The sequence below is a fragment of the Chiloscyllium plagiosum genome, chromosome 12, assembly GCF_004010195.1.
Source record: "Chiloscyllium plagiosum isolate BGI_BamShark_2017 chromosome 12, ASM401019v2, whole genome shotgun sequence".
NCBI classification, from domain to species: domain Eukaryota; kingdom Metazoa; phylum Chordata; class Chondrichthyes; order Orectolobiformes; family Hemiscylliidae; genus Chiloscyllium; species Chiloscyllium plagiosum.
This window is the reverse complement of record NC_057721.1, coordinates 28,598,641-28,609,494: the sequence shown is the minus strand read 5'-3', so window position 1 is coordinate 28,609,494 and position 10,854 is coordinate 28,598,641. Positions and strand designations below refer to the sequence as shown.

General features: G+C 40.3%; 1 protein-coding gene across 1 annotated transcript in view; it reads left to right on the top strand.

Moving 5' to 3' along the window:
- pola1 (polymerase (DNA directed), alpha 1) overlaps positions 1-10,854 on the top strand; it is a 281,247-nt gene that overhangs the window by 70,032 nt on the left and 200,361 nt on the right. Inside the window, exons 25-26 of the mRNA XM_043700756.1 lie at positions 1,180-1,329; positions 7,219-7,341. Coding sequence (XP_043556691.1) covers positions 1,180-1,329; positions 7,219-7,341 — 273 coding nt within the window. The remainder of the gene's footprint in view (positions 1-1,179; positions 1,330-7,218; positions 7,342-10,854) is intronic.

Genomic DNA, 10,854 nt, shown 5'->3' with positions numbered 1-10,854 from the left:
CAAGCAACATGAATTCGACTGGGACAACATTACTATTATAGGACAAACCAAACAGAGAACAGCCAGTGAATTCCTAGAAGCATGGCACTCATTCACAGATTCAATCAATAAGCACATTGACCTGGACCCAATATACCGACCACTGCAGCGGACAGCTGGAACTGACAACCGGAAGTGGCAGATTCAAACCACTACAAATGCCGGAGGAAAGATCACAGAAGTGCTTCACAGGAGGCTTCCAAGCACTGAGGATGTCACCTGGACAGGAGACAAAACGTCTGCAACACAAATTCCCAGCTCGGTGAACAGAACCACAACAGAATAAAGGGTTATGGAATAAGGCAGGAGAGTAGAGTTAAGCATTATCCAATCAGCCAGGATATCATTATTGGCAGAGAAGACTCTGTGTGCTGAGTGCCTCCACCTGCTCTTACATCTATTGGTCCAAGTCCTTGAGAGTTTCCCAATTTCAATTCTTATGCCCTCTATATTCAAGTTTGACTGACGGAAGCCTATGCGTGTGTAGAATAAATACACTGTAGTTTCTTTGGATTCCACTGTAATATCCTGAATTTACTTGACTAAATTTCCATTTTTATCTTGCCTGTTTCACAGATGCCTTCTATACACTTGTCTATTGGCATATTCAGATTATTTCTTCCAAAGTCTTTGCCTAATCTTCTTGAATTTGTTTGTGCCTTATTAAACTATTGGTAAATTTAATTCCTTAAACTATTGGTCAATTTAATTCCCATTGAGATGACATATTCTAACGTGCTGAAACGTGATTTGAATGGTCAACTAGGGTGAAGGTGTTTGAGATTTTCATAGTTTCTATAAGAGGGACAATAATGTAGAAAACAATGCAAATATTTCTAACTGGTTGTCAGTTTCTACTTCAATATTGTTATAACCACATTTACATATTTTTTCCAATTGCACATTCATCTAAAGAACTATTTGTTACTGTATGTTGTGTTATAGTAACATTCATTTTACTGATGTTGTTTGGAAACTGCTTGATTTGTGTAACTTGAGATAGAAGAACATTTTTATTTTAACCATAGTTGAGAGTGTATCTCTGCAAAGAAAGTATAAGAACTGAAAATATTAATCAGTACTTGCTACATTGTGAAAATTTATCATTCCAGTTTCTCTTGTCTGTACTGTTTTACTAAGGCTAATGAAATAGAAGAGATTCCTGAAATACCAGATCAAGATCAGGAAATGGGCATTTTGCCCAAGGAAATCCGAAAGCTGGTGGAGAGGCGGCGTCAAGTCAAACAGCTGATGAAACAACCAGACCTAAACACAGATCTCTATTTGCAGGTAGTTTTCAAATACATAATGACTGTTTTAAGTTTAGCAATATGTTTAAAGTGTTTGGGAAATATTACATTTATGAAGTTTAGAAGATTGTGTTCTTAGACTGTATCTTTAACATGAAATGAAGAGCCCTGTGGGTCCAATTCTGAAATCTGTCTGACAACAAGCTTCAGGTGTTGGTGTGTGTGGTAATAGATGGTTTGATTAATAGGGGTTGCAGAGGACCCAAATTGTTTATTGGGAAGAAAGTGCACCATATTTACACTTGGAGACAAGGAGAACAACATGTATGCTAATGGTGGATAAACTAAATCTCCAGAGTTCAAGAGGAGTGTTGAGAATATTTGGTTGTAAACAGTTGTGTCTTAAATTTACTTACTTGCTGTATTTAGTTGCAAAATGAAAGCGTGTTGGGATCTAAAGGTAGCTCAGCACCCTCCTACCTGGGCACAGGATTCATGTTGCTAAGCAGACGGCATGATGACCTAGACAGGTTTACGAGGTGGAAGATCTTAGATATCCTTGAAGCTCAGAGATGAGAGTGGTCTGTCAGGGTTGTGGAAAAGGGTGAACCACTAAAGGCAGCAAGCCATTATGGTTCACCATGCAGGAATAAATGTGGAAGTGTGTTTGGATTGAAAGTTCATGATGAATTAATGCAAGGCTTGAAGATTCACCTGGGTCACACTAAAGGAAAATCCCCCAAACAATCCTACCTCACTCTGCAAGCCACTTCTGGGATTAAAAGTTCCTTGGCAGAGAAGAGAACAAAAATATATCCTTGGGAGCTAGGTATCACCTTACACTGATCCTGGGAGAAATGAATTTCTCCTTAAAGGACAGTATAATGTATGTCTGTATTTTTGTACAAAAAGTAAAAGGGTGTTGTTCTGTTCTGTGATTTAATGTGCAAGTTGTCTACGATGGTAGGGCTGGATTTTCCGAGGAGTGTCAATCTTGTGCAGATTGCCATCCTGCACCTTCTTTACACAACAAAAGAGATCTGCGTTTCTAACACAAGATGCCGATCAGGACCACTTCAGAAATACGTGACCGTAAATCTGTTCTGACAGGCCCTTTGTAGCGTTGAGCTGTCAGAAAAGGGCAGACAAGGTCCCCCTTTCTCAAAGCAGTCAGCTGCCATATTCTGAAATTTCAGAATCAGCGCTTGTCGGTTTGACAGCCACTGTGAAGTGGTAAGTAAATAAGTGAAGTGTGTAGTTGGAATGGTAGGGAGATAGGGCGCAGCAGTGGTAGGATGCCAGCTAGCAAAGGGCCAGGTATTTGATCGAGTGTTTAGAGTAGATGGGAGTGGGTGAGAGATATCTGGTCCAGGGATTGTCAGGGTTGGATGGGAATTATCAGACGGTAATTGAAAGAGTCCAGGCAGGAGTAGTTGTGGGGGTTACATTGCTGGGGATTAGTTAGTTATTCAGGAGTTAGACTAAGTTTTTAATTGTCTAACCTTAATGACAGAGGAACCTTGATTATCGGAATGACATGGGCGGGGAATATTTTGTTTGGGTAATCGAATGCAGGATAACACAGTTGAGCCAAGCATCAGGACGTTGCTATCTTGCAAGACTATCCGAAATTCGGAAAATCGAGTGCCGGATAATAGAGGTTCCTCTATTTATTTAACTACAATGCAGCCCTACGATTTGAATGAATACTTTCGGAAGGTTCCAGGCAAAGGGGAATTGCCCAGTGGAATCTTAAGTTTCTTGGGCAATTCCTTCAGAGTCTGCAGGGTCCTTGTGTGCATCTATGCTGCAGAAACAGTGATTGACCATTAGAAAATCTGGGTTATTGTTTTCAGTCAGTCGCATTTCAACCTTTGTCACAGAAAATGTCTTAAATTGTGAAATCTTGTTATATCATCCTTTCAGCTATTAAGCATAGGTTAAAATTCCTTTTTCAGAGTTCTTGGTCTCTGTGGAGACTTTAACACAATGAAGGGGTTTAATAGACTGAATGCTGAAAATTCTGCACAGTGTGCAACTGTACTGAGGAAGATGATGCCTTTCAGGCTGTGTCTGGACAAATGATGTGTGTTTGTCATTGAGGGCATCCTTGAAGAATTGTGATCTCTGTGGATTTTGCTTTGCTTTATGCATCACAAAGCTGAGCACATGGTGTTTTTGATATGAAAACAAACTAAAGGTTCCCCTTTAGGGGTTTACGTGACATTTCCTCAAGGTAAGCAGTGCAGTCTTGATTGAGGAGAATCTACCCAAATGGGAAAGACCTGGTTCATCCACTCCAGTGCGTGATGAGATTTCACCACTATCCAGTTTGACGATTTAATAGACTTCTCAACTTTAAGCTTGGCCAATGACTTGTAGCTGAAAATGTGTTGCTGGAAAAGCACAGCAGGTCCGGCAGCATCCAAGGAACAGGAGAATCAACGTTTCGGGCATAAGCCTTTCTTCAGGAATGAGGAAAGTGTGTCCAGCAGGCTAAGATAAAAGGTAGGGAGGAGGGACTTGGGGGAGGGGCGTTGGAATTGCGAGAGGTGGAGGGAGGTCAAGGTGAGGGTGATAGGCCGGAGTGGGGTGGGGGCGGAGAGGTCAGGAAGAATGACTTGTAACCCAACAAACTGGTATGGCTAAGGTCAATCAAGCAAAAAAATGTCCCAAGCTATATGGGAAAATCTGCTGAGGGGGATAAATTGGATAGTATTTTCTAAGAGCTGTCAATAGGCAAAAAGACCTCTTTGCATGTTGATATGAAATGCAGTGAGCATGATGAAGTTTGCAGATGATGCAAAACTAACCAAGTGATTGGTAGTAAGAAGTAAAGCTTTTTTCTACAGGACGATCTAGATTGTCTGGACAGTAAAAATGAAATTCAGTTGACAATGTGTGAGATAATTCATTTTGTGCGGGATGGAGGTTGGAATCAAATAAGTTACGCAAATAAACGGTAGGATACAGAGTAATGTGGAGGAAAAGAGAGACTTTGTGCTATTCCACAGGTCATTACAGAAGCATATCGCATATTTTCCTTTGTTCGTCAAGGCATAGACTTGAATAATGGAAATGGATAATGCTAGAACTGCATAAAACAGCAGTTCCTGATAATCTGGAACAAAAATGATTGAAGAGTTAGTTGATGTGTATAAAATTGAGGGACCTCAAATGAGCAAATAGGGTCAACATACATTAAAGTCAAAACCTAAATTTTATACAATCCTTGATAGAAAGATTAGAGGGGAGGCAAGGAATTTTTTTTTCTTCTGAGTGCATTTGAGATGCGCAGCTCTGACAGGGTGGTAGAGACAGACATTTTCTCAATGGTTAAAAAGTTCTTGGATCTCCAGTTGAAGAACCATCACCTGCAGGGCTATATTCAGGAAAGTGGGAGATCATTGTTGAATGGCATGTACTGAGTGGCCTGTGTGTTGGAGATTTTCTAAGTTTGTATGGAAACCTTGTCTGACTATTAAGAACTTACAGAGAAAGCTCCAGTGATGTGTCACCAGGTTTGCTTTAGGACATGGAATGATGTGTTTTATTTGTTATAAAATGCCTAGCCTTGACCATAGACATTTAATAAAAAATGTGCTGAACTTACAAGGCATTTGATGTAATGCCACATCAACAGTCCTTGCAGAAACTAAAAGCTCATGTTGTCGACCTAACATATTGGCATGGATAGAAGATTGGCTGTCTTAACAGGAAACAGAGAGGAGGCATACATTTTCTGTTTGGCCAGATGTAATAAGCAATGAGCTACAGGAATAAGTGCTGGGACTTTGAACTGTATGTATGTATGGAAATAATTTGGATGTAGGACTTAAAGATATGGTTGCAAAATTTGTTTGATTTAGGCGGGAAAGGAAATTGTTAAAAGGACATAATTTGGCTACCAAAGGATACAGATAAATGTGTGCAAGAATTTGGCAAATGGAATACAATGTGGGAAAATGTGAAATTGGCCGTTTTGGGAGAAAGGCTCATGGAAGCATATTATCTAAATGGTGAGAGATTGCAGAGTTCTGAGGTGCAGAAGGATGTGCGTGTCACAGTGTGTGATATGCAAAAAATTAATATGCAGATACATTAAGTAATGAGGAAAACTGTGTTTAGTGACTGAATATTCTTGTTTATTCTGAAGGAAATTGAATACAAAATTATTGGAGTTATACTTTGGTTGTGTACTACATTGATGAGACCACATCTAAAATACTGTGTATTGAATTTGTATCCTTATGAAAGGAAAGATGTAAACGTGTTGAAAGTAGATAATAGAATGTTTACTCCCCTAATATCTGGAATGGTTGGGTTGTCTTGTGAGAAAAGATTGAACAGGCTAGGATTGTGTCCACTCGGGTTTAGAAGAGTAAGAGACGACTTGGTTGAAAGATTGTTGCCTCTTGTAGGAGAATGTAGAACTCGGATCCCTGTTTCAAAATGAAGTGTCGAGACAGCGACAAGGAGATTTTTTTTCCTTAGAAGGTCATGAATTATTGGAGCACAGTTCTTTAAAAGGCTTGGACATTTTCAAGTCACAAGCAGATTTTTGGCGAAGGCTTACTGGTGGGTCGGCAGGAATATGTTATAATCAACAGGAGAATAGACGTTTCGGGCATAAGCCCTTCTTCAGGAAATGCCCGAAACGTTGATTCTCCTGTTCCTTGGATGCTGCCTGACCTGCTGCGCTTTTCCAGCAACACATTTTCAGCTCTGATCTCCAGAATCTGCAGCCCTCACTTTCTCTCTATGTTATAATCAAGTCAGCCCTGGTCTTACTGAACGGTGGAGCAGGTTTGAGAGGCTTGGAGTTCTAATTCTACTCCTCTTTTGTATATTTCTATGTATATTTGCTGAAGTATGAAGTCAGATGTGTTCTGACTGAAGGAACAAAAATTTTGCATAGAAACTCATTATTATTTATGACTTCTTTTAGTATTATATTTTTCTGTGGCGGGGAGAAGGAGGATGAGAAAATGTTGACTTGTAAGGTTTTATTTTTCTGTCTAGAATGTACTATATGGAAGTTTTTTTTTGCTGCTTTAAAATGCACAAAATTGCACCATTTTAAATATAAATTGTAGGTAACAATAGGTAGCAAGGTTTTACCCACAATGGTTCCAGCACTTAAAGGCTTTTTACTTCCTTAAAATCTTCAAGCATTTAGTGGCTACTTCTCTTGTCTTTGTGTGGGGGTGGGGTAGAAAATGGAGATTTCAACTAGCTGAAGTCTCCAACTTTCTGGATATTTACAAAGGATAGCAATCGTCAAATTACTCTCTCCTTTTTTATTGTTTCCACCCCCCGCCTCGTAATTCTCAAAATTAATAAATCCTGCGCTTCACTGAAGCAGGGGGAACTGTTATCAATTATCATTTGACTGGCAACTTGGGCAGACTGTAAAAGCTGAACTGTATCATGGCTGGGATTGTAATGATACTGAAATACGTTAGTACGATTACTGCCTTAGTAATATGACAGTTCTGGATGTATTACTGATTTATCACTTCACAGCAGCATTTTGAGATGATTTGTCTTTGGGGAAAAAAAACACTGAAACATTTTAATATTTATAACATCACTTGTCACTCTTGGAGATGACTGCAAGTGAGAAATATAGAATGTCTTTAGTTTGGAGCCAGTGTTGAATTAGGCAATAGTAATAGACTGGTAATTTGTTTGATTATCGCAATTTTTTATGGCATTTACAATGATACTATGGCTTTCTCTGGTTAGTATTTCAAAAGTGGCATTTACTTTGCACCTCCAGATACTATGGTGGGGACCTGCAGCTTGTTGACACCAGAAGGTAATCATCTTAGTCTGCTCCTGAATGAAGTTAAAATTTTAGTCGTGCTAGATATCTTTTTTGAAGGTGCTTAACGTGTAATGACACATGATTTTGTTTGATTTGCAGTATGACATCAGACAAAAGGCCCTGAAGCTTACAGCTAATAGCATGTACGGCTGTCTCGGATTCTCCTACAGTAGGTTCTACGCCAAGCCACTTGCTGCTTTGGTCACTCTCAAAGGAAGAGAGGTGGGTTTTAGTTATGAGATTATTCAAGCATTTTTTTAATCTAGATTTAAATTGAATTGGAATTTTATTCAAGTGTGTACATTCATATTACTTAATTACGTAATGGAAAGGTTGGGATGCTTCTGTACATTGTAAATGGCCACCAGCGACATAACCCTGTTAGATAAAACAGTCCCCAAAATACACTTGTTTTGATTGAGCCTCCCTCGAATTGAAATGGTTGGGTCATTACCTTGTCAGTTAAACTGCTGAAATAACATAGTCCTCTTGCATTCTCAATCAAGATCTCTGGCAAAATCACCAAAGCTGACTTTATTTTCTGTGCGTGAGGAGTGAGGGATTCATTGCTGAGAAATGGAACTCTTCATTCTGATTCAGTACTGGTGGGCAGACTTCATCATTCACAGTAGTGTTTGGCAACAGACCCAAGGTGACTCCTGAAAGCATGGTCCTCTGAATCTGTTACCAATCAGGCTTTGGAGAGGTGACCAGAGTATGCTTGCCAGGTGTAAGTCTTGCCGATCATGTGCTACTGACCAATAGGAGGCCAGAGGCACTCTCCCCCAGCAGTGCCATGGTTGAGGCTGCTGCCAGAAGAGCACCGTAGATGTCCAAGACCAAGGGGTGAGGTAAGTGATTAGTGGGATGGAGTCTCTTGGGGTTGCAGCAGGGTCAATGCTGGGATTGGTTGTGGCTCTCCTCTGCTTTGAGCTCAGCTCCTTGACAAAGTGTCTACACGGCTTAGTTTATCAGGGGCCTGGTGGCAGTACAGCCAGCAGCTGGATTAATCCCTGCAGTGCGTTTGGTGGGGTGGGGGAGGGGTCAGGCCTTGAAGTGGCCCTCTATTGACCACAGAGACTTGATGGCATGATGTGGACCATGGGCCTTCCCCATGGGAGGGGAGATATGGAAACTGGTGGATTCAATGTTCATCCCTCCTCCAACCCCATCCCAGATCCAAACCTCCGACACAGATCCGCCGTCTTGCCCTGATCTACCTATCCATCTTCCTTCCCATCTATCCAGTTCACACTTTCCACCAATCTATCACAATTGCCTCCTACCTTCACCCACCTAATCACCATCTCATCTACCTTCCCCTTAGTCCCTGCCCCAATTTATTTCTCAGCCCCCTTCCCCCTCTACAGTCCTGATGACAGGTTATAGCCAAAACGTCGACTCTTGCTCCTCAGATGCTGCCTGACCTGACCTGCTGTGCTTTTTGCAGTGCCACACTTTATTGACTCTAATATTGACCTGCCGTGATGCCCATAAAGCAAAGCCTGCAATCTGAGTGAAGATATAGGTTCATTCTGCTAACTGGCTCTGGCAAGAGAATGAAATGTGGTTAGTTGTAGTTGTGCAGCAGATGGCATATTTCAGGTGAGAATGTCCTCACTGAAGTATAGACATCTGGCAGTGTTCCTCACTGAAATCCAAGAGGGAGAATCTCTCTCTGAGCTTTTCAATCCTCTCCTCCATTCTCTTCCAGCAGCTTGCTGTAATATTTGTTTATTCTCCAATGCATGCCAACTCATGGACTATTATCTGGATCCACTAGTCTGTGCAGAAATGTTGAAATTAATGCGAACCTTCATAGCCTGCCACACCACTTCCTGTAAACCACTTCAGCATGAACCAACAACATACCAGACACTCATAGAATAACAGCCAGAAGAAATTAGTAATTAACCAGAAGTAATTGTGCAAGTTTGAGTTGGTGTGCTGAACTGCAATATGGCATAACTGGCATCAGGTGAGCACTGACACATGTCACACTCTGCCTGCTGCTTGTATGTTTGCTAACAACTCACCAGTATCAGGTCGAGCTTGACTTGTCCCATGATTATGCATGCATGCTTCACAGATGGAATTTTGGAGTTGTTGGAGCCCCAAAGAAATATAATGTACCCAATTTTCAGGTGTTTCAATATCCCCTAGGTATATAAAATATCTTCAAACTTCTTTTTCTAATAGTTTGCAGTTTGTACCTTTGTTACCAATTCACTGTTTGCCTTCATGCAATTTTGGAAATCTCTGTTCGGCTTTCTTAATTACTCTTACAGGAATAATAAAACACTTCCTTGCACGTTTCTTCATAGAGTGAATATTCTCATTTCTGGTATTGTCCACATTTAACTGAACTGCTCTGCTTCAGTACTCTTACCCTAACCCTGATACTTTGTGTATCTGTTTGTTCAGGATTGTTGGCGTTACTCAAGTGATCTATGCAGTGGCTTGATAAGCTTCTCTGCTCCATAGTAAGGAAGTTGTACTAATATTTTGGTTCCAGTCTCAATCATCAATTATGCACCTCAGTACATAGACAGGAGCATTTATTGTTTCACATCTTCTTAATCAACTCTTTCTGTCTACTTAGTTCCCATTCCTGTAAAGTTTTTAATATTATTATCATCTTCTGGAATTTGAGTTTTAAATAAAGTAGTTTTGGAATTTAAGTTGTGTGAAGATAACTTTATTAAGAGGTCAGAAGCAGATTTAGAACAGTGAATTAAACCGTCTTTTCCAGGCGACCATGTAGTTTAAGTGCCTGGCAGGATATCTAGGCTGTTAATTGAGGCAGTGTTTGTAAATGCTGAATATTACAGTATATAGAAGGAAATAAGAACCAACGATCAGGGATGCTATTAGTTTACAAGAACCTGATTTCAGTTCAAAAGAACAGTTCATTCCCAGCAGAAGGACAGCGTATTAGTTTTGTAAAATTTTCCAAACTGAGTATTTAGCTTGTTCAGTCTCTAGGTTGTGGAAATATTCAAGCTGTTAGCCTAGACTCCTCTCTAGTTCTATCAAAAATAGAAAAGGTCAGTTGAATAAGAAATGTTATCATGACTAATACTTTACTGGGATTGACCCTGTAAAGGATATTGATGGGAAAAACAGTTGACTCTATTTTTGCTATAGCTCAAAGATTTCAATGTAAACAGCAGAAATATAGTTTGTTTTTCTTTTGTGTAATAAACATGCTCTTTTGTTAAAGAACATTGACAGATTTGTGCTCCATGACTAACCACCACATTAGCCAAACTGCAAATGAAGCTTCTGCACTTTCAAGCAAGGTCTGAAGGTTGATAAGTCCCCGAGGCCTGATAGTCTACATCCCAGGGTACTGAAGGAGGTGGCTCGAGAAATCGTGGATGCGTTGGTGATTATTTTACAGAGTTCGATAGATTCGGGATCAGTTCTTGCGGATTGGAGGGTGGCTAATGTTGTACCACTTTTTAAGAAAGGTGGGAGAGAGAAAGCAGGAAATTATAGACCAGTTAGTCTGACCTCAGTGGTGGGAAATATGCTGGAGTCTATTATAAAGGACGAAATTACGACACATCTGGATAGTAGTAACAGGACAGGTCAGAGTCAGCATGGATTTATGAAGGGAAATCATGCTTGACTAATCTTCTGGAATCTTTTGAGGATGTAACTCTGAAGATGGACGAGGGAGATCCAGCAGATGTAGTGTACCTGGACTTTCAGAAAGCTTTTGATAAAATC